A 23,937-nucleotide genomic window follows, 5' to 3' on the forward strand; every position below is an offset into this window, starting at 1 on the left:
AGATAGAAATAAAACCAGTGGTGGTGGAAAGAACAAGGGACTTAATGAGAAACTTGAGTCCAAGCTGGAACTAAGGAAGGCTCAGGTCAAGGAAGGATGAAAAACAAGCTGAATGGGCAACAAATACACACTGGACCCAAAAGCAACAGAAGAAGAAAGCAGGAGAGAGTGAGAAACATCCACAGTAAAGACATAGTAACAAATCACTAGCAGTAAGTAGTGCCTGAGGGGCTTTCATATACCAGCTCATGCCCAATATCCATTCCATCATTCCATCGTTGCTCACTGTGGCCCAGGAGATACCATTATCCCCACTATAAATTAGGAACTTGAGAAAGTTCTAAAGTGTTATGCCCGAGATCAAACAACTTCAACTAAAGACCAAAACAAAAATAGGTCTCCAATTCTGAAAGTAATTCTCTTTGCACCCAGCTATCCTGTTTCTCTTATATATTTACACACAGGTCTACTGAAAACTATATAAAAATATGGGAAAATCTGTTAGCCTTATCAGGGTCACACACACACACAAAAGAAAGAAAACATTGGGGCTGGAAAGATGGCTTAGCAGTTAAGAGCACTGACTGCTCTTCCAGAGGACCCGGGTTCGATTCCCAGCACCCACATGGCAGCTCACAACTGTCTGAAAATGTAGTTCCACGAGATCTGACACCTTCACACCAACAAACATAATAAAATTAAATAAATAAATTAATAAAAGTTTAAAAAAATAAAAAAAAGAAAGAAAGCATTGAGTTGGCAGGGAAATAAAGAGGATTAAGGCTGAAAGGAAGATATACTGACAGAAGGGAGAAGCTGGAAAAAGGAGTAGGATGGATATGATCAAGATACTTTATACAACTATAAAATATTCTAAGCATACTGAAAAAGAGCTGGATGCAGTAGCACACATCTGCATTCTTATTATAACAGCAGGGAGCTCACAGGTTACCTATCCTGGAAGGCAGTGCAACCATCAAAACAAGAGACACATTGCCTCAGCAAGGTAGAAGCAGAGAACCAATTCAGGTAAGTCTTGTGATCTCCACCGGAATGCCACAATATTCTGGTGTTCTATGTGTCTGTTTCTCTCTTTTTATACACATACCCAAACACAATTAATAAGCAATTTATTTTTAAAAGAGTCTCCAACCTGTCTGAGTTTGTTTTAGTTGTGATTTTAAATCAGCAACCTGAATGGTTAACCTTTTAACAGAAGCATCATAGTCTAATATCTGGGCCTTTAAATGTGTAGAATGTTCAATCTGAAAAAGAGCCAAAGAAATAAATACAAACCAATTACAGTTTGCTTCAGAAAGAAAATTTCTCTTATTGTGCTTCTATTCTTTGTTTTGCCAATTCGAAGAAGCATTTACACCAAAAACCAATAGGAAGAACTCTATTAAAACAACATCCAAACAAGTTTTGGTTTTTTGAGACAAGGTCTCTGTGAAGCCCTAGCTGTCCTAGAATTCACATACACACCTGCCTCTGCCGCGTGAATGCTGGGAGGAAATGTGTGTGCCACCTCCCCCTCCTTCCCTTTTCTTTTTTTTTTTTTTTTTAATAATTTTTTTTATTAAGAAAAGAAAAAAAAAACATAAACAAAAAACAAGTTTCCACCTCCTCCCAGCCTCCCATTTCCCTCCCCCTCCTCCCACCCTTCTCCCCCTCCTCCCACCCTTCTACCCCTCCCCCCACTCCTCTCCCCCTCCCTCTCCAGTCCACAGAGCAGTCCAGGTTCCCTGCCCTGTGGTAAGTCCTAGGTCCTCCCCCCTCCGTCCATATCTAGGAAGGTGAACATCCAAACTGACTAGGCTTCCACAAAGCCAGCACATTAAGTAGGATCAAAACCCCGTGCCATTGTCCTTGTCGTCTCATTAGCCCTCATTGTTCGCCATGTTCAGAGAGTCCGGTTTTATCCCATGCTTTTTCGGTCACAGTCCAGCTGGCCTTGGTGAGCTCCCAGTAGATCAGCTCCACTGTCTCAGTGGGTGGGTGCACGCCTCGTGGTCCCGACTTCTTTGCTCATGTTCTCCCTCCTTCTGCTCCTCATTGGGACCTTGGGAGCTCAGTCCAGTGCTCCAGTGTGGGTCTCTGTCTCTGTCTCCATCCATCACCAGATGAAGGTTCTATGATGATATGCAAGATATTCGTCAGTATTGCTCTCGGATAGGGTCATTTCAGGTTCCCAATCCTCAGCTACCCAAGGAACTAACTGGGAACCTCATGTTGGGCACTTGGGAGCCCCTCTAGGGTCAAATCTCTTGCTCACCCTAAAGTGGTTCCCTTAACTAAGAATTGTGGTTCCGTGCTCCCCTCTCCACCTTTCCTTTATCCCAATTCTCCTGATTCCCCAAATCCCCCCTCCTTCCCTTCTACCTTTTCTCTCCCCATCTCCCCTTACACCCATCCCACCCCACCCCCAAGATCCTAATTTTCTCCCCGGCAATTGGGTCTACTTCCCTTAGCCAAGAGGATAACTATATGTTTTTCCTTGGGTTCACCTTCTTACTTAGCTTCTTTAGGTTCACCTATTGTAGACTCCGTGGCCCTAATTTATGGCTAGAAACCAATTATGAGCGAGTACATCCCATATTCATCTTTTTGGGTCTGGGACACCTCACTCAGGATAGTGTTTTCTATTTCCATCCATTTGCCTGCAAAATTCGAGAAGTCATTGTTTTTTACCGCAGCGTAGTACTCTAGCGTGTATATATTCCATACTTTCTTCATCCATTCTTCCATTGAAGGGCATCTAGGTTGTTTCCAGGTTCTGGCTATTACAAATAATACTGCTATGAACATAGTTGAACAAATGCTTTTGTCATATGATAGAGCATCTCTTGGGTATATTCCCAGGAGTGGTATTGCTGGGTCCAGGGGTAAGTTGATCCCGAATTTCCTGAGAAACCGAAACACTGACTTCCACAGTGGTTGCACAAGATGGCATTCCCACCAGCAATGGATGAGGGTACCCTTTCCTCCACAGCCTCTCCAGCAAAGGTTATCCTTGGTGTTTTTGACTTTAGCCATTCTGACAGGTGTAAGATGATATCTCAAAGTTGTTTTGATTTGCATTTCCCTGATTGCTAAGGAAGTTGAGCACGACTTTAAGTGTCTTTTGGCCATTTGAACTTCCTCTGCTGAGAATTCTCTGTTCAGTTCAGTGCCCCATTTTTTAATTGGGTTAATTAGCATTTTAAAGTCTAGTTTCTTGAGTTCTTTATATATTTTGGAGATCAGACCTTTGTCTGTTGTGGGGTTGGTGAAGATCTTCTCCCAATCAGTAGGTTGCCTTTGTGTCTTATTGACTATGTCCTTTGCTTTACAGAAGCTTCTCAGTTTAAGTAGGTCCCATTTATTCAATGTTGCCCTTAATGTCTGTGCTTCTGGGGTTATACATAGGAAGCGATCTCCTGTGCCCAGCTCCTGTAGGGTACTTCCCACTTTCTCTTCTATCAGGTTCAGTGTGTTCGGGCTGATATTGAGGTCTTTAATCCATTTGGACTTGAGTTTTGTGCACGGTGATAGATAAGGGTCTATTTTCATTCTTCTACAAGATGACATCCAGTTGTGCCAGCACCATTTGTTGAAGATGCTTTCTTTCTTCCATTTTATACTTTTAGCTCCTTTATCGAAAATCAGGTGAATTTTGATGGGATCTTGATGGGGATTGCATTGAATCTATAAATAGCCTTTGGTAGAATTGCCGTTTTTACTATGTTGATCCTCCCAATCCAAGAGCAAGGGAGGTCCATCCATTTTTTGGTATCCTCTTCAATTTCTTTCTTCAATGCCTTAAAGTTCTTGTCAAATAGATCTTTCACTTCCTTGGTTAGATGTACCCCAAGATATTTTATGCTGTTTTTGGCTATTGTGAATGGTGAAGCTTCTCTGATTTCCCTCTCTGCTTCCATATCCTTTGTGTATAAGAGGGCGACTGATTTTTTGGAGTTGATCTTGTATCCTGCCACATTACTAAAGCTGTTTATCAGCTGTAGGAGTTCTTTGGTAGAATTTTTGGGGTCGCTTATGTACACTATCATATCATCTGCAAATAACGAAAGTTTAACTTCTTCCTTTCCAATTCGAATCCCCTTGATTCCATTATGTTGTCTTATTGCTATTGCTAGAACTTCAAGCACTATATTGAAGAGGTATGGGGAGAGTGGACAGCCTTGTCGTGTTCCTGAGTTAAGTGGGATGGCTTTGAGTTTCTCTCCGTTTAATTTGATGTTAGCTGTCGGCTTGCTGTATATAGCTTTTATTATATTTAGGTATGACCCTTGTATCCCTAATCTCTCCAAGACTTTTAACATAAATGGATGTTGAATTTTGTCAAATGCTTTTTCAGCATCTAATGAAATGATCATATGGTTTTTTTCTTTCAGTTTATTTATATGCTGGATTACATTGATAGATTTTCGTATGTTGAACCAGCCCTGCATCTCAGGAATGAAGCCTACTTGATCATAATGGATAATTTTTCGGATGTGTTCTTGGATTCGATTTGCCAGTATTTTGTTGAGGATTTTTGCGTCGATATTCATGAGTGAGATTGGCCTGTAGTTCTCTTTCCTGGTTGAGTCTTTGAGTGGTTTTGGTATCAGAGTAATTGTGGCTTCATAAAAGGAGTTTGGTAATGACCCTTCTGTTTCTATCTTGTGGAATACATTAAGGAGTATAGGTATTAGATCTTCTTGGAAGATCTGGTAGAATTCCGCATTGAAACCATCTGGTCCTGGGCTTTTTTTGGTAGGGAGGTTTTTGATAACCTCTTCTAATTCTTCGCGACTAACAGGTCTATTTAGATTGTTCACCAGGTCCTGATTTAACTTTGGTATATGATATTTATCTAAAAAAGTATCCATTTCCTTTACATTTTCCAATTTTGTGGCATATAGGCTTTTGTAGTAAGATCTAATGATTCTCTGAATTTCCTCTGTGTCTGTGGTTATGTCCCCCTTTTCATTTCTGATCTTATTAATTTGCAAATTCTCTCTCTGCCGTTTGATTAGCTTGGATAGTGGTTTGTCAATCTTGTTGATATTCTCCAGGAACCAGCTTTTTGTTTCATTGATTTTTTGCATTGTTTTCTGTGTTTCTATTTTGTTGATTTCAGCCCTCATTTTGATTATTTCCAGTCTTCTACTCCTCCTAGGTGAGTCTGCTTCTTTTTTTTCTAGAGCTTTCAGGTGGGCTGTTAAGTCTCCAATGTGAGCTTTCTCTGTTTTCTTTAAGTGGGCACTTAGTGCTATGAACTTTCCTCTTAGGACTGCTTTCATAGTGTCCCATAAGTTTGAGTATGTTGTTTCTTTATTTTCATTGAATTCCAGGAAGACTTTAATTTCTTTCTTGATTTCTTCCTTAATCCAGCTATGGTTCAATAGTTGACTGTTCAGTTTCCATGACTTTGTATGCTTTCTGGGGGTAGCATTATTGTTGAATTCTAACTTTAATCCATGGTGATCTGATAAGACACAGGTGGTTACTAATATTTTTTTGTAACTGTGGATGTTTGCTTTGTTACCGACTATGTGGTCGATTTTCGAGAAGGTTCCATGAGCTGCAGAGAAGAAGGTATATTCTTTCCTATTTGGATGGAATGTTCTATAGATGTCTGTTAAGTCCATTTGATTCATTACCTCCACTAATTCTCTTATTTCTCTGTTAGGTTCCTGTCTGATTGACCTGTCCATTGGTGAGAGAGGAGTGTTGAAGTCTCCTACTATTAGTGTGTGCGGTTTGATGGCTGCCTTGAATTTTAGCAATGTTTCTTTTATGTACGTGGGTGCTTTTATATTAGGGGCATAGATGTTCAGGATTGAGACTTCATCCTGATGAACTGTTCCTGTTATGAGTATAAAATGCCCCTCTCCATCTCTTCTGATTGATTTAAGTTTAAAGTCAACTTTGTTAGAGATTAGTATGGCCACACCTGCCTGTTTCTTAGGTCCATTTGCTTGATAGGCCTTTTCCCAGCCCTTTACTCTGAGTAGGTGCCTGTCTTTGTGGTTGAGGTGTGTTTCTTGTAAACAGCAGAATGTTGGATCCTGTTTTCTTATCCAATCTCTTAGCCTGTGCCTTTTTATAGGTGAGTTGAGTCCATTGACATTAAGTGATATTAATGACCAGTGGTTGTTAACTCCGGTCATTTTTTTTTAGTCGTAGAGTTTGTGTGTTTCCCTTCTTTGTTTTGTGTTGGTGAAGGGTCTCTAGATGTCTGAGTTATTGTGGTCATTGTTGGACTCCTTGGTTAGTGATTTTCCTTCAATTACTTTCTGTAAGGCTGGATTTGTGGCTGCGTATTGTTTAAATTTGTTTTTATCCTGGAAAATTTTATTTTCTCCATTTATAGTGAATGAAAGCTTGGCTGGGTATAGTAATCTGGGCTTGCACCCATGGTCTCTCAGTTTCTGCAGTACATCTATCCAGGACCTTCTGGCTTTCATGGTTTCCATGGAGAAGTCAGGTGTAAGTCTGATAGGTTTACCTTTATAAGCAATTTGGCCTTTTTCCTTTGCAGCTCTTAATATTCTTTCCTTATTCTGTATGCTTTGTGTTTTGATAATTATATGGCGAGGGGATGTTTTTTTTTGATCCAGCCTATTCGGTGTTCTGTATGCTTCTTGCACCTTCATAGGAAAATCTTTCCTTAGGTTGGGAAAGTTTTCTTCTATAATTTTATTAAATAGATTTTCTGGACCATTGAGCTGCCCTTCTTCTCCTTCTTCTACTCCTATTATTCTTAGGTTTGGTCTTTTTATTGTGTCCCATATTTCCTGAATGTTTTGTGATGAGAGTTTGTTGGACTTGCTGTTTTCTTTGATCAGTGTGTTTATTTTCTCTATGGTATCTTCAGAATCCGAGAGTCTTTCTTCTATCTCTTGTATTCTGCTGGTTATGCTTGATTCTGTAGTCTCTATTCGTTTACCTAGATTTTCCATGTCCAGACGGCCCTCTGTTTGTGTTTTCTTCTTTGCCTCCATTTCAGTTTTCAGGTCTTGAACTGTTTCCATTATCTGTTTGATTGTTTTTCCTTGGTTTTCTAGGGTATCATTCACTGATTTATTCAATTCTTCAAACTTTCTGTTATATTTCTCATCCATTTCTATAAGGGCGTTTTTTACATGCTGTTTAAGGGTGTCAATCACTTTCATGAAGTCAATCTTTTCTCCTTCCTCTTGATTAAGGGGTTCTTGTCCTCCCGTTGTGAGGTCGCTTGTTTCTGGTAGCTTCATGTTGCTTTTCAGCTTGTTGGGCGAGTTCTTGCCTTGACGTCGGCCCATCTCTTCTTCCAAATGCTCCCTATGGATCTTCTTTTACCGGATTAGGTCTCCTTGCCTACCAAACGCTGTCTCTCCCCAATGTTGGCTCTCCCAATGCTGGGTCTCCTGGCGCCGAAAGATCAGGCCTCCGTGCTGGTTGGGCAGCTCGCAGACAAAGCGCCTACCCCGCATGGTGCAGGCAGGCCACAGAAACAAAGGAACTGCTGCCCGCCCGGGAGCCCCGAGTACTCGGACCCAGCGCCCAGATAGGCTGGGCTGGGCGATGCCACGCGCCAAAAGAGGGCAATGGGGGCGAAGTGGGGAGGGCTCTGGACGGAAGCTGGGTGGGCCAGGAAGAAAGAGGCAGCACCCGGGGAGTAGAGGCCCTGCAGAGAGCCCAAGCAGGACAGGGGGCCAAGAAACCCCCGAGCTCCCCGTCCCAGGCTGGCGCCGTGGGCCAGAAACTCACCCCAATGCTGGGTCTCCTGGCGCCGAAAGATCAGGCCTCCGTGCTGGTTGGGCAGCTCGCAGACAAAGCGCCTACCCCGCTTGGTGCAGGCAGGCCACAGAAACAAAGGAACTGCTGCCCGCCCGGGAGCCCCGGGTACTCGGACCCAGCGCCCAGATAGGCTGCGCTGGGCGATGCCACGCGCCAAAAGAGGGCAGTGGGGGCGAAGTGGGGAGGGCTCTGGACGGAAGCTGGGTGGGCCAGGAAGAAAGAGGCAGCAGAGAGCCCAAGCAGGGCAGGGGGCCAAGAAACCCCCGAGCTCCCCGTCCCAGGCTGGCGCCGTGGGCCAGAAACTCACCCCAATGCTGGGTCTCCTGGCGCCGAAAGCTCCCTTTTCAATTTAAGTCTAAAAACAGCTAGCTATTCTACTGCACGAAGACAGCAATTACAGAGACACAGTGGATGTGTGTATGCCACAAAGCAGGAATCAAGAAACTCATGGTGGGAATTACCAGGACCTCTGAGAAGTTTACAGCTAGATGAATTTACTTTTCATTCAGTGCTATTATAGGAATATAAAGTCAGAAACATCAGAGAATTTTCTCATATGAGAAAGGCTCCTTTGCAATGTTGGGGGAGAAATTCTTTGTATTCAAATAAATCTGATTTTCGCTGGTGTGGCACATTGAAAGGTTCTATAACTACTACAAAGTAGACTGGCATAATACCCACAAAAAGAAGGAACAAGACTCACTTCACTCTGTAGTTGTTTCTGCAGGGCTTGCCTATGAGTTTCAAATTCCTGATGTTCCAGTGCCATAGCATGTTCTGCTTTCTGTAATTCTTTCTGAAAAACCAAAAGCTCAGGAGGTGGCTGAGTTATACCTAAGGTTTAAGAAAAAAAAAGAAAAACATTCCTAGTTATTATCAATCTTAAAATTGCTTATTTCACTTTTTAAAAAAGCAGTTCTTTAAAGAGGTTTAAATTTTCCTTTCTTTGTACACATGCAATTAATGTTCTACCACTTCTACTAAATGGCCTAAGAACAATCCTGATTCACAAATTTCAGAATAAAATCATTTAATTCATATTAATATAACTTTATTCCTCCAGGAGCCCTCTAAGTTAAAGAATTCTTTCAAATTCTTAAATTAACTCAATAGCCTATCTCTTCCCTCTACCACATGCAGATGATATTTTAAGAAAGAAGTCCCTATTTGTCACCAGTCAGTGCATGTCCCTGGTTTCACCCCATCTGAACAGCAGCCCATGGCAGTCAGGCTATAGAAATAAGGCTGATGGTACTCTCCATTTGGGTCACCCAAGAACCCCATTAATAAAATGTGCCTTTGTAGGGTAATTATAAAGGAGAAGGTAGTAGAAACAGAGCCACAATGTTAGTGCTCTATAAGGACTAGGAGGCTTGGGAGAGGAACAAGTTTCCAGAGGTACACTGAGTAGGCACAGGCACAGAGGACTAATGGGAGGCCTCCAGCAGTGACTGTGAGTTCTCTTGTCTGAGAAGCACAGTATATAAGCAGTCCAGACTGCTGGACCTGGAGATCAAGGCTAAGAGTAGAAATAACTATAATTCAACCTCCTCTCCCGGCCTCGCTCCAAGTGCTTACTGGCTCAACCAAGGCAATTAGTCAGAGGGCTTGAACCCGGAAGTCACACACAGAGGCAGCTATTTAACAAATATTACTTAAAATGAAACTACTAATTATATAATAGCAAGCAAAAAGAAAGCAGCTCCAATGTAAGGATCTTAAAAGATTCTCCCAAAGTAAGCTTTCCTTACAGATACGAAGTTGTTCTATAATCCCCACCTAATGTAAGTTACAGAAACAGACAGATCAGAAAAAAAGACATACGGTCTAGGAGACGTAAGTTCTCATTCCTAGTCTCTTCCAGTTGCTGTTTAAGTAATTTATTTTGTGCCTGAAGCTCCACTTTCTCTTCTTTCAGTAATGGGTAATCACTCATCTCTTTCATCTTTTCATTCAGCAAGTGGTTTTGTTTTGACATTGCCAAAAACTGGGCTTTGACAGACTCTAGCTCCAGCTAAAATTGAAAAAGGAAAACTTACATCTAAATAACTTTCACAGCACTGTAAAGGTAAAGGCTGGAAGGCTGTCTGAATCTAAGATCATAAATGAATGACAGTGACTACCAAACAGAGGTCAGGCCTTCTGCACTGGTGATAGGCCAGAGGAAGCTCAGAGTCTGTATCAATAGACCTCTGTCCTATGAAGTAATGAAAGAGTATAGAGTCAATTCTCAAATGCTAGCAATACATCAGCACAACTTAACAAGACATTTTTAAAACATGAACAGATAAAAGGTGGAAACAATCTCTACTGCTGTGAGGTGCTTTCCTTTCCTTAGGTGTCCCATATCTGGATATGAAAGCCTACACAAATCTCAAGGCTGCAAAGGTAAATTTTAACCTATAGTATCTACTTCAGTTTGGGTTTTTGTTGTTTGTTTTGTTTTAGACAGGTCACATTTAGCCCTGGCTGGCCTGAAACTCAGATCTGCCTGCCTCCTGGGTGCTAGCATCAAATGTGTGCAGCACTACACCCAGCTACAATCTCCTTTAACTACTTAAAGTTTTAGTTTTGGACATTACATGACAAGCATACCACTAAAGATAGTATAGTATCAGTGGTATGTAAAAATTTTACTTTGTCTAAAGACAGCCTGTAAAAGAATGATGTAGTGATAGAAAATTGTAATAGCTACCAATGAAAAAGAAGAGGCTAAGATAGAAGCTAAGATATGCTCGCCATCTATTATGGGTAGTTCACCCAACTCACCCAAAATTCATGCATTGTTAGAAATATCGCCAAGATTACACTCACATAAAGGCATATAAGCAGTAACAGAGGGAGGTACTATTCGAGCAGCAGGACTCTTAGATACAAGTTCTTTTCCTATGTCCCTATGTGCCTTTGCTTGAAATTAGAGCCTACTGCATCAACTGAATCTATCACCTTCTTAGTCATAAAATAATCAGTTCAAACACGTCAAAAAGGCCTATGGGGCTGGAGAGGTAGTTCAATGTTAAGAGCACAAACTGCTCTTCCAAAGGACAGAGGTTTGATACCTACACACCTACATGACAGCTAAGAACCCTCTGTAACTCCAGTTCCAGGGGACCTTATGTCCTTTTTCTGCCCTCCATGGGCACTATACACACAGGCAAAGCTCCAATGCACAAAAATAAAAATAAATAACTCTCCAAACACCCCTATGTTCTCTGTAAATAAAAATAGTATTAAACCCTTAACATGTCATTAAAAAAACTAAAAAAGGAGTTTTACAATTACCTCAACTTCTTTCATACGATTTACAGATTTAGTGAGGTCTTCCTTTTTTGAATTAATAAGTGTGAGTTCCTCTTGCAAATGAATTGTTTTTTCTAGGGAATAAAAAAGAACCAATTAAATAGTGATTTCCTACTGAACACAAAAAACATTTAATAATTCATGGTCACTCTATGAGACCTAAATAACTATTGCTGCATAGTCTAAAGCAACAAGTGTATAAGTCAAAATTTAGTGGGCAAATAAGAAATAAATCCCATTACCCAGTGAATGATGAGTTAACATGTGTCATGTATGTTCACATGCCAACCAGTTACTACACCTGGGAAGGGTATGGGATCTGCTAACGGCATCTACTTTCTTTAAAAAGCAAAGATCTGTAGTTTTCCTTCTGTAGTTTTTCCTTCCTCTAACACAAGTCTATGCAGATAAATATCAAAAGAAAATTTCACAAATCTAAGTACACAATAGTGTTATCCTACAAGAGATACATCTGCTTCTATAAGACATGAGCAAAAGGAGTCACACAGTTGGTATCTAGTTAATAGCAAGTAAGCAGTTTCAGTTTATTTCAAAAAATGTTTGAAATTTCCAAAGTTCATATTCTTTTCACAATTTCTCACAAATATCTTAAAATGTAAAATATCTGAAAATTAAAAAATTATTCAACTTTCATAGCCTCAGATCTATGTAAACTTGAGAGCTTAGGAAGTATAATGACATGTATGAAAAAAACTATTAAACCTGGTCAGAGGACAGAGAAAGTAAAATTTTCTATAAATGGGGCTGGAAAGATGACTCAGTGGTTAAGAGCAGTGGCTGCTCTTTTAGAAGACCTGGGCTCAATTCCCAGTATCCACATGGCAGCTAACAATTTGTATCAGCTCCAGGAGATCCAATGCTCTCTACTGGTCTCCACAAGCACCACATGCACATGGCACACAGACCTATGTGCAGGCAAAACACCCATACACATAAAATAAATAAATCTTAAAAAAAAATCAATGAAGAGCCAGTGAAATGGACTGGTGGGTAAAAACACTTGCTGCTAAATCTGACAACCCAATTTCAATGTTAGAGACCCACGTGGTAGAAGGAAAAAAACCAAGTCCTATAAGTCCTCTGATCTTCACATGCACACCATAGCAATACATCCCCTCCCTCTGACAAATAATATGTAAATAAGCATTCTGTAAAAAGCGAAAGCTGTATTTAAGAATATAAAACAGATGCAACTTAGAAGGATAATAACCTATATCAGATCTAAAATAAGCCAGCCACCCAAATCACCTTTATTCTTCCTTTCCTCTTCTAGTAGTTTATTTGTTCTAGCAATGTAGTCATCCTTTAGTTCCAGTTGGTATCTGAGAATCAGAAAGACTGAAATGAGGTCCTTGTCATCTCCCTGAAAAAGATCACTAACCCTAAGGAGCTTATCTAAGGGTGCCAACATGGCTGAGGAGAAACTTCAAAAGTTCTAAGGCCAGGTAACTGAATTCTAAACATCAAATGTCCAGTAAAACCCTGCCTCTATCCTATAAATTTGGCCCCAAAACTTAATCACACAAAATGAAGAGTGTTATCATAGGGTTACTGAAAACAACTCCATTTCAACTAGTCTCAACTGGTCTCAATTGTTACAGAGAGCATTAAAGGAAACAAAGCAAAGCTTAACTAGCACATAACAGATTTTACATCCCCAGAGATAGCAAGGCAGTCAGTCACTTGTAATCTGCCTGCACAAGCTCCCCAACCCCAACCAGGATAAGAACTTGTGCTCTTAGAGTTTATGTGCAACTGAGATACTACTGGTATTTTATCCACATCAGCAATAGCAAAAGGGATGTTTCCATGAAATTTTACTTATTTTCTTCAGTTGTCACTAGTCAGAGATGGATGAAAAGAAAGACAAACCCTCCTGTGATGAACATCCTCCACCCCTACATTTGCTAAAACCAAAGACAAATATTAAAGGCTATTAGACGGAGCATGTACAGCTGCCACTGAGAAAAGCTGCCATACAATTGTCTTTGCTCTAGGATTCTATTCACTGGTACGTAAAATTAGGACTAGAGAAAAGCTAAGGTACCTGGGCATAATGGCACACATCTGCTATCACTGAAATTGGGAGCCTGGAGTCAGGAGAGTAAAGAATTTCGAGTCAACCTGGACTACATAGCAAAAAGCAGGAGGGAAGGAGGGTAGACCAAAGTAACCATAGCTGTCATATTTTCCCTCCCCTGTATCATCTTTTGCTTTATATAGTTCACTTTAGTTCCTTTTGATCCTGGATTTACAGTGTCTTGAGGGAATACAAAGCACATACATGTTCACGATCCAATTCTACCTTAGTAATTTGTAAACTGTTATTAATATGAACGTCTCAGTGGCAACATGAGAAAGATGACTAAAGTGATTAGAATTCCAATTTTACAGCTAATCAGCTACACAAGCTAAGCAAGTCATATGGTGCCCTAAAGTTAAAGGGAAAAAGTATACAATATAATACATATTTACACATGTAAGGTTAAAGTAAATCACAAGCCTTCACAGCCAGAGAAGCTATGAATAAAAGCATTTGATGTAATTCTCTACACTGGATGCTTTAAAAACCATCTTAACTCAAGTACGCATGAAAAAGGTTTGATTTGTCATAGAAAATAGATTTGCTCAAACACTAAACTTTGACATGTAAATATTAGCCGTATATACATCATCTTTTGTTCACATTTTTACCAACTTAATTTAAACATACTACTTCTTTAAAAATGCCAAACAATTACTTTAAAAGTTCAGTTTTGAGCTTCTGATCATAAGTCTCCTCAATGTTCTTCAGATTCTGTTCCCGTCTCTGAAGTGCCTCAGCCTCACTTTTATATTTTTCTTCTTGGAGCTTCTGGGTCCTGAGATGAATAAAAAACATATAAAACAAACAAAGTACAATATCTGATGTAATAAATTTGAAGAAAAATATCTGCATGACAACAGACTGAAATATATGTAACTGTACTAATAGGAAGTGAAAAAGACAGAAGTCTTCCTATATTTTACAAACTGACCTAGTTTACAATATATCAGAACTAGGGAGGGAGCAGGATAGGGGTCTCTGGCTTAAAGAAGCAGGAAGGAATCAAGCCAAAGTACTTCCTTATAGGAGCTAATTAACACTTAAAAACTGGCTAGGAGGGCAGTGTAAAGGCACTTGTTGCCAAGCCTGAGTTCAATACCCAGGATCCACATCTTCATGGTAGAAGGAAAGAACTGACTCATCATAAGTCGTCCTCTAACCTCTATGTGTGCACTGCTGTGCTGCACATTCACCCAGTCACACACCAATAAACAGATTCATTTTAAAATTAAATACACACAAAAAAATAAGCAAACTGGTTACATCATGACCACAGTGCCCCATGCCTATAATCTCAGCACTAGACAGCAGAAGCAGAAGGATCATTTCAAGTTCAAGGCCAGCCTGGTCTACATAATGAGTTTCAGGTTGGCCAGGTTTTAAAAAAGTGAGACTATATCTCAAACTAAAGCCTATCTAGAGATGGTAAGTGGTCATAATCAATTCAGGGGTGAAGAAGGATGTTATAAAAGCACAAAAAAAAGTTATCTTATATACATAACTTTTTATAATACTTATTACAACTGTTGTATCTATTTCACTAGCCCATAGATACTCAAGGTAGAAGATAAGCTTTCAACATTTAATAATCCATTGATTAAATATGAAGAGAGGGGATGGAAGAAGGGATTTAAGGAGGGAGGGAGGGAAGGAAGGACCATATCCTTGCTATACGTTGACTCAACAAGTTCCTCCTAGTGAGGTTAGATGAGCAGTACTGGCAGTTCTCCACTTTCCAGAGTGCTGCAGAGAACAAGCCATTCTGAAAAGCACTACCCAAAGCTCACTGGTCTAAGAACTGGGTATAAACTCTATGTATCAGCACCAGCACCCTCTGCTGGCTAACCTGGAAAGGCATGCACCAGCAAGTACACTTAATTTAGCCGAATGCTTAGGAGGGCAGAGCAGGAGTGGAGGTAAAAAAGTTAGGTAAAGAAGAAATCAAATGAACTGAGACAGTGACAAGTTCTTTAATGCACTAGACTCCTAGAGTACCTATTGAGTGCTAACAGTTGATTCTAATGGGGAAAAAAGGTTATATGCACACACTACAGGTGGTGGGCTTGCTAGCAGTCCCAGGTAAAACTGAAGGATGAAGCATCCTGAACACTTAGAACATGTTAAGTAGCACCCCTGCCCCCATCACAAGAAATGGTTCCATGACAAGCCAAGTTAAACCACATTTCCTTATTGGAGTACAAAGTGGGTAACTGGAGCAGGCCAGGATGCCTGAAGTTCAGCTACATATAAGAAACTATCAGGTATGATAACTGAAGGCAGCTGCAAAGCAAAGTATATGCTGAAGCATTAGGAATACCTCCAAGTTGTCTAGCCTCAAGGCAGTCTGATAGAAATATTTCATCACGGTGCCCAACTTGTTATCTAATAGTTTACAAATGATGGAGGAAGGTCATTGGCTAATAAAGGCACTGCCCTGGCCCATTTTATTGGTTAGAGGATAGATGGGAGGAGAAAACAGGACAGAACGCTGGGAGGAAGAGGAAGTGAGGTCAGAGACTCGAAAGCTCTCCTCTCAGCAGCAGACGCCTGAGAGAGACGCCATGCCCCGCTCCCGGGATGAAGCTCCGACCCAGGATGGACATAGGCTAGAATCTTCCCGGTAAGCGCACCTTGGGGTGCTACACACAGATGATTAGAAATGGGCTAAATTAATATGTGAGAATTAGCCTAGAAGAGAATGGGCCAAGCAGTGTTTAAAAGAATACAGCGTCCGTGTAATTATTTCGGGGCATAAGCTAGCAGGGCAGGCGGATGGGGTGTTGGGGACGCAGCCCCGCCGCCGCCCTTATTACTTCATACAAAGAACTCCAAGCTCGCCTCCCTACAAGCTGTACCTTCTAAAGCAGTTGATATCACCTTCACAGCCAGGACTCTCCCTGGCAATTTTGCTTTGTTTTGTTTTGTTATTAGGTGGGGTATCAACACAATGAGAAATAGCTCTACCCAAGTCAGACTATTGTATTTCCTTTCTTTGAGTACAGAGCATGTAAATGTAGCAGGCCTGAAAGTCTGATTCAAGAATCCAGGCTGACCTAGAACTGACCATGGAGCTTGAGCTGGTCTTAAACCCCTGGAAATAACCCTGACTCACCCTTCATAAGTGCTGGGATTACAGACATACACTACCACACTAGGTTTCTATTTGGCTGGGGAGATGGCTCAGTAAAGAAAGTGCTTGCTGTACAAGCATAAGGACCTGAGTTCAGATCCCCAATATCCATATAAAAGCCAGAAATGGTAGGGGTGATCAAAGAAAGGCATGGATGCACAGAGCTTGTTGTTCAGTAAGTCTAGACAATCAATGAGCTTCAAGCCAATCAATGAAAGACCCTGTAAAAAATAAGGTGGTGATTGATAAAGATGTCTGACATTGACCTCTGACCTACATAGGCACATATGGGTGAGTATACTTGCATATACCCTTGCAGATATTACACACAAAATCTTTTGGAAAAGGCTAGAAAATTTAAACATAATACTTAGTACAACTTTTGCACATCCAAAAAGAACATGTATTACTTACAATTCAAAAGCTTCAATTCTTTCCTTCAGCTCTGCTTCTCTACCTCTAAGCAAATCTATGTCATTTAGTAGAAGTTGTCTTTGAGCATAAATTTCTTTCGTTTCAATCTGCATAGGAAAGCATTTATTATTAACAAGCAAGCAAAATAAAATAAAAATACTGAAAGTTACAGATATTTAGGGTAACAATTTCTCCTTGAAGAGATTTCATCAAGATTTGCTTTTTAAGTCTATATTATAGTTTGCATAAAAATGTACTTTCTTGTAAACAAAATTAGTCCCTCAATGAATGATAAACTACACTGTGCTATATTCCTAACATCCCTAGTCTAGTTCTTTAACAACCCTCATATTCCCTTACTCAAAAATTTGATAAGTTCTGAATCAGCAGGAAAAACATTAAACATGTGCAGTCAGCAATGAATTCCAAAATAGAATCTCCATGGTGATTGAGGATGGTGCCTAAATGTTTCAGTTTATGGGTCATCCAGTGACCATCCAGTGAACAAAACAACACCAGGAGCAGAAAAGTTCCTTGTCTTTAAGGATCTCATAATTTGGTTGAGGGAAAAACAATCACATGAGGATGTAATGATCTCACACATGAAATATATAAAGACCACATGCAGGAAAAACACCTGTATGAGATACTCAGTGAGCTGGGGAAGAAGTCACTGAGGTGACATGAAGAATAGTACAGCCTTAACAGGGAGAGATGTGGACAAGCATCCAAAGGCATGGTATCTTCAACACTTTCATGTAATATTAACTAAATAGGGATCTAGTCAGTCACCTATGTTGAAGATAAAGTTGTTAATCTAAACATAACCCAGTATCTTAAACATCTATGCTTATTCTCGTAGATGAAATTAGTCCATTTCTCAGATATGCTAGACACATAGTAGAGGGGTCCTATTTAGTACCAGATAACAGGTCATATTTCTGTCATGTGTGTGGTCGTAGTGATACAAAAATAACAAATGCATCATCCCTTCTGTAGATTGTCATTTTTCAGACAGCATCAGGTCAGGATCAACACAAGATCCATATGTGCATAATAAACACGTAAAACCTTAAAAAAAAAGAAAGAAAGAAAAGAAAATTCCGAGCAATGATGAACTCTAGGGGGAAGCATTTCTATTTTGAACATTTTCTGACAACTGTTCTGGATGCACACTGAAAAGAGTACTCCAAGTCCCGTTTGGCTGAAGACACGCTCTTAGCAAACAGGTTTTCCTGAAGGAAATCTCTGCCTGCAATGTGACTGGGCTACTCTGAACAGCCTCTCAGACCCTACTCCTAGATCACTCTGAGACTGCCATATATCCTCATTTTCCCCAGAATGGGGGCCCCTCCCTTTCTTTCCTGGTTCTGTCTTTTCCCTCTTCATCCCCTAGCAGAGCCCCAAGGTCTTTAATTCTTGACGCTGTCTTTCTCAAATCAAGTGAAGCTTGTCAAAACAGCATTCCTCAACTGCCGCTACCTTCCCACCCTCAAGGAAAGGGAGGAACAGGTACTCAGAAATGATCAATCCTCCCCAGAGTCAGAACAGAAACCTCTTGTCCAAGAACATGGCTTGCTCTTCCACTTTCAAGTTGATGCCTCAGTTGGGTGTTGTAATGGTAATATCCTCTCTGCTTTAAAGAGCTGCTCCCCCTTGTCCAATAGTAACTATTTACTTCCAAGCCTCTCCCTGAAGCCCTCTCTCTCTAATTTGCCTAACAAGATAGATGCTGTTTGCCAAGTGTCTCCTAATCCCAGGATGGACATTCACTCCAGTTCTTTCTTTTCTGCCCTGCAGAGCAAAGACTATGTGGGCTTGTCTGAATTGTCTCTCTGCACTCTTGACTACTACAGTTCCAACTGCTTCTCTAGAGCCTTGTTCTATCAGCTGTCCTTTCTGGATCGTAAACGAAGCCACTAACAGCAAGACATAGCCACCCAGTAAATTATTTCCAGATATTACCTCTCGGTGCTTTTTAATTCTTTCCAGGGTGTTTTTTTCCTGAGAAATGAGGGCTTCATTTTTAGCTTGACAAATTCTTTCAAATTCATTCCGGAACTCAGCCATTTCTTTTTCAAACTTTCTTTTCTCTTCCATCTTAACTTTTGTTATTTCAGTTTCTCTAAAATACTTCAACTATGAATGGAGCACATAAACGGAAAAAAGTTACTAAAAAATAGTAGAAATTCACTCTTCATTAGGTTACTAAATAATGTTCTGTCCAAATACATCTTTAATCCATTTTTAGTTTTATCTCATTTACTGTCCTATAGGATTTGGGCAAACATGTGAACAAATGACATCAATGGAGAGAAATGTACATTAACGGTATAGTACTCTACTCTTTAATAAAAACTTTCAGATATTTCCCCACAAGATTAGGACCGTAGAAGATAAGTGAAAGTAGCTCTCATTAATAGCAGCAAGAAGTACAGCTTACCTTTTGACACATTTCTACCTGAAGCTGGTGTTGTATTTCTCTCTTATATTCATTTAACTTTGTCTCTAAAGATTCTAGCTTGGGACGGTGAGGAAAAGCATCTGCAAATTGTTCATCGATAAGCTGAAACTTCTCAGCTATTAAAAAAATAGCACAGCCAATTAGGAAATATAAAATCAACTCAGTCAAGTATGCAAGAGGCCCAAAGCAGACTATACTAAAAGGGAAGTGTAGAGATGCCTGCTACCTACTTTGAAATATATTCAAGAACCATATAAGTCTGGATAAGTGGAGAGATAAGTGATAAACAAGTATAATTACAAATGTCACAGCAGCATCTATGCAAGCAAATAGTCTCTCTAACAATGTTTCAACTGTTCTGAATGTTTGAAATGTCAATAATAAAATGACAAGTATAAATCAACCTCTTCTCAGTTTCTAAGTGCAGAGACCTTTGGACTTGGATTAAAGTTGACACATGATCAAAACAAGGATTTTAAAAGTATAAAAACTATGTACTTTAACTCTTGCATTTTACAGGTAAGGAACAAAGAGTTTGAGTAACTTCCAGAGGGTCAAGCAACTACTATACAATCAAGCCCAACTCAAGGCCTCATGCCAGATCTCTTTCCAGGAGGCTCTTGGTCCTTAAACCAACCAGATAGCCAAATCAACCATGAATCAGAGGATAAACATGAATGTAGAGTACAATCGCATGCACAACAGCACATATGGGAAGAAAGAGATAGCAGGAGTAGATTAAAACATCAAGCGTTTGCAGCAGGCATAATTGTGAGCATGTTTTCCAGCCACTTCACTTATTTTCCAATGAGCCATAACCACACAGTCTGATACAGGACTTTCCAGCCACATGTAGTCACTGAGTATTTGAAATGAGCCCAATCTGAGCTGTGCTCTAGTGAATATAAAACACTAGATATCCAGGAATTACTACAAAAATGTACATAAAATATCTATTAATATTTTTATACTGAGTACTTGCTAAATATCTTGAATGTTTTGGGTTAAATGATTAAAATGAATTTCACCTGTTACTTTTCATTTTTTTAAAATGTACCCACTAGAAAATTTAAAATTTATCTATGTGCTTTGTAGTACTGGAAAGCTCTCCTTTGCAATTAATACATAATGTGTTGCTAATGGTATTTAAACTATACTTAAGGGCCTAGTTGTAGAATATATCTTTGTAAATGATGAATTCCTTGTCTTCCTACAAGTTAAAGGCACTACTAAGTGAGGACGAACCAAAAAGGTGCGTAAGCACATCACTATAAATAACTGCTTTCCAGCTTTTTTGACACAAAACAAAAAGGTAGTGTCTAGTTTGCTTTCTATTGCTGTGACAAGCACCATGACCAAAAGCAACCTAGAGAAGAAAAGGCTTATTTTCAGCTTTTATTCCAGGTCACAGTCCATTACTGAGGGAAGTCAGCAGGAACTCAAGCAGAAACACAGAGGAATGCTTATTGCCTTCTTTCCTGGCTCATAATGCCAACTTTTATATACAGCTCAGGGCCCCTTCCTAGGTGACGGTGTTGCCCACAGTGGGCTGGTCCCTCCAACATCAATCAAAACAATTCTCCACAGATGTACCCATAGTCCAATCTGATGGAGGCAATTGTTTAATTGAGGACCCTTTATATTTAAGGCTAGGTTGTCTCAAGTAGAGTTGATAATAAAAACTAGCTAGCACAGGTAGAAGGATATTATAGAAAGGCACAGAGTATAAAATCTCTAGGCCTTGGACCAAAGACCTTGAACTCTACCCAAATGGGAGTTTCCAAATTGCTCTCCCCTCTGAGGACCTCAGTTTCAACTATTAAGTGAAATGATGAGACAATGACTTCTCTCTTTGCAAAGCAAACAGTTTGTAACAAACTATGGTGGTTTGAATAAGAACACCACCCCCCAGGCTAATATATTTGAATGCTTAGTCACCAGGAAGGGACATTATTTGAAAGGATAAAGAGGTGTGGCCTTGTTGGAGTAACTGTGGCCTTGCTGGAGTAAGTATGTCATTCAGGGGGGGCTTTGAGGTTCCAAAAGCCCAAAATAGGCCCAGTGTCTCTCTCTTCCTGCTGCTTGTGGATCTGGATATAGAACTCTCAGCTACTTCTCCAACACCATGTCTGCCTATGTGCCACCATGTTCCCTGCCATGATGATAATAGACTAAACCTGTAAGCCAACTCCAAAAAAAGAAATTCTTCACAACACTAGAACACTGGCTAAGACACATACTAATTTAATGGCTATAAAATAAAGTCAGAGAAGACATGAGATGAGTTTCCTAGTTAAGACAGATTAACTTCCACATGTAAGGAAGAACCTGGTCTTGGGATCCCTATATGAATGATCAGTATAGCCCTGCCATTCAGGATATATTATGAGAGTGGAAAGCAATTCCTGGTACATCCAGCAACATAATTTCAGACAAAAATGAATCTCCTTGTCACCTACATACAGGTAGCATTTTTCCAGATCAGGGAAAAATCACATAGTATGATAAATACAACAATTTTCTTCTCCCAAAAATAAAACAGGTCAAGGGAGTTGGTAAACATCTGAAAATATCAGTATTCCGAGGAGGCAGAGGCAGTACAATCAAAAGTTTGAGGCCAGCTCTGTCTACACAGTGAGTTCAAGTCTAGCCAGGGTTATAAGTTGAGACCCTGCTTGAAAAAATAATCAGGCAAAAACAAAATAATAACAAGATCCCCAGTAAAATTGAAGAAGGCTATAATTACCTAGGGACACTTTGCTAGGAAATGTGTCACTTGTTTGCGTTTCCACGTCACAGCTCTCTTTAGTTTGATGATATTCTGCCAATTCCTTTAAGAAACTCATAAGAAAACCTATAAAAGCATAATACATAGTTTTGTTTCAGAATATCATTCAACCATTGCTTTATTGCTGTTTATAAGTCTTGCTTTATAACATCATTTGATTACCAAGGAAAGGTCCTTCCAAGCATGATATAAACCTTAAAATGAATACAGAAATTGCTATAACCACAAAAATTATAAATTTATATATGTCATAAAATAAAGTCAAAAGACAAATGATATACTGGAAAAGATTCTGCAATACTGAGAGGCTCATTATAATGCCAAAGAACTCTTAGCAATCATCAAAACAAAAAATAGGAAAAGGCCTGGACAAAATTCACAGAAAGAAAATTTACATGGAAGATAAACATAATCACCTTTTAAATATTAAACAAATGCACAGAAACTCATAAATAAATATAAATTAATAACATAAAAGACATTTTCTACATAACACTGTGAAGATTAAATCACTGGTGTCAAGTGTTGACATGGGGAAAGCAATTTGTCAGTGTCCCTATATATTTCAAATGTTCATTATTTTAACCTAGTTATTTTGAGTTTACACTGCTGTACTAACTTTTGATAAAGTCACAAAATGTGCATGATGCACACTTATTGCTTCTCATAGCGAAAAACAAATGACTGAGTCTCCATCAATAGGGAATTAAATATGTTTTTAAAAACTGGCCTAAACAAGGTGCTGCCTTAGCGCAGTAGGCACTGCGTCGGTCTCATAAAAATGATCTAAACAGCTAGGCAGTGGTGGCACATGCCTTCCTTTAGTTCTAGCACTTCGGAGACAAAGCTAGGCAGATCTCCATGAGTTCAAGGCCAGCCTGGTCTACAGAGTTAGTTCTAGGATACCCAAGGCTACACAAAGAAACTGTCTCAAAAAAAAAAAAACAAAAGCTTCTCAGTTTAAGTAGGTCCCATTTATTCAATGTTGTCCTTAATGTCTGTGCTTCTGGGGTTATACATAGGAAGCGATCTCCTGTGCCCATCTGTTGTAGGGTATTTCCCACTTTCTCTTCTATCAGGTTCAGTGTGTTCGGGCTGATATTGAGGTCTTTAATCCATTTGGACTTGAGTTTTGTGCACGGTGAGAGATATGGGTCTATTTTCATTCTTCTACAGGTTGACATCCAGTTGTGCCAGCACCATTTGTTGAAGATGCTTTCTTTCTTCCATTGTATACTTTTAGCTCCTTTATCGAAAATCAGGTGTTCATAGGTTTGTGGGATAAAATCCGGGTCTTCTATACGATTCCATTGGTCGACTTCTCTGTTTTTATGCCAGTACCACACTGTTTTCATTACTGTAGCTCTGTAATAGAGTTTGAAGTCAGGGATGGTAATGCCTCCAGAAGATCCTTTATTGTATAGGATTGTTTTGGCTATCCTGGGTTTTTTGTTTTTCCATATAAAGTTGATTATTGTCTTCTCCAGATCTGTGAAAAATTTTGATGGGATCTTGATGGGGATTGCATTGAATCTATAAATTGCCTTTGGTAGAATTGCCATTTTTACTATGTTGATCCTCCCAATCCAAGAGCAAGGGAGGTCCATCCATTTTTTGGTATCCTCTTCAATTTCTTTCTTCAATGCCTTAAAGTTCTTGTTAAATAGATCTTTCACTTCCTTGGTTAGATTTACCCCAAGATACAAAGGCAACCTACTGACTGGGAGAAGATCTTCACCAACCCCGCAACAGACAAAGGTCTGATCTCCAAAATATATAGAGAACTCAAGAAACTAGACTTTAAAATGCTAATTAACCCAATTAAAAAATGGGGCACTGAACTGAACAGAGAATTCTCAACAGAAGAAGTTCAAATGGCCAAAAGACACTTAAGGTCGTGCTCAACTTCCTTAGCAATCAGGGAAATGCAAATCAAAACAACTTTGAGATATCATCTTACACCT

General features: G+C 39.7%; 1 protein-coding gene across 5 annotated transcripts in view; it reads right to left on the reverse strand.

The window, feature by feature from the left end:
• Ofd1 (OFD1 centriole and centriolar satellite protein) overlaps positions 1-23,937 on the reverse strand; it is a 48,424-nt gene that overhangs the window by 12,414 nt on the left and 12,073 nt on the right. For all 5 annotated transcript variants that reach the window (XM_041639983.1, XM_041639981.1, XM_041639979.1 and 2 more), the window contains 10 exons: positions 21,932-22,039; positions 19,165-19,301; positions 18,687-18,860; positions 16,722-16,828; positions 13,833-13,952; positions 12,340-12,413; positions 11,053-11,144; positions 9,595-9,784; positions 8,474-8,604; positions 1,154-1,265 (listed from right to left, as the gene is read on the reverse strand). In XM_041639983.1, coding sequence (XP_041495917.1) covers positions 1,154-1,265; positions 8,474-8,604; positions 9,595-9,784; positions 11,053-11,144; positions 12,340-12,413; positions 13,833-13,952; positions 16,722-16,828; positions 18,687-18,860; positions 19,165-19,301; positions 21,932-22,039 — 1,245 coding nt within the window. The remainder of the gene's footprint in view (positions 1-1,153; positions 1,266-8,473; positions 8,605-9,594; positions 9,785-11,052; positions 11,145-12,339; positions 12,414-13,832; positions 13,953-16,721; positions 16,829-18,686; positions 18,861-19,164; positions 19,302-21,931; positions 22,040-23,937) is intronic.

The sequence above is a fragment of the Microtus oregoni genome, unplaced genomic scaffold (genome assembly GCF_018167655.1).
Source record: "Microtus oregoni isolate MIOR12 unplaced genomic scaffold, Mior012 000061F_ref0000440, whole genome shotgun sequence".
NCBI lineage: Eukaryota > Metazoa > Chordata > Mammalia > Rodentia > Cricetidae > Microtus > Microtus oregoni.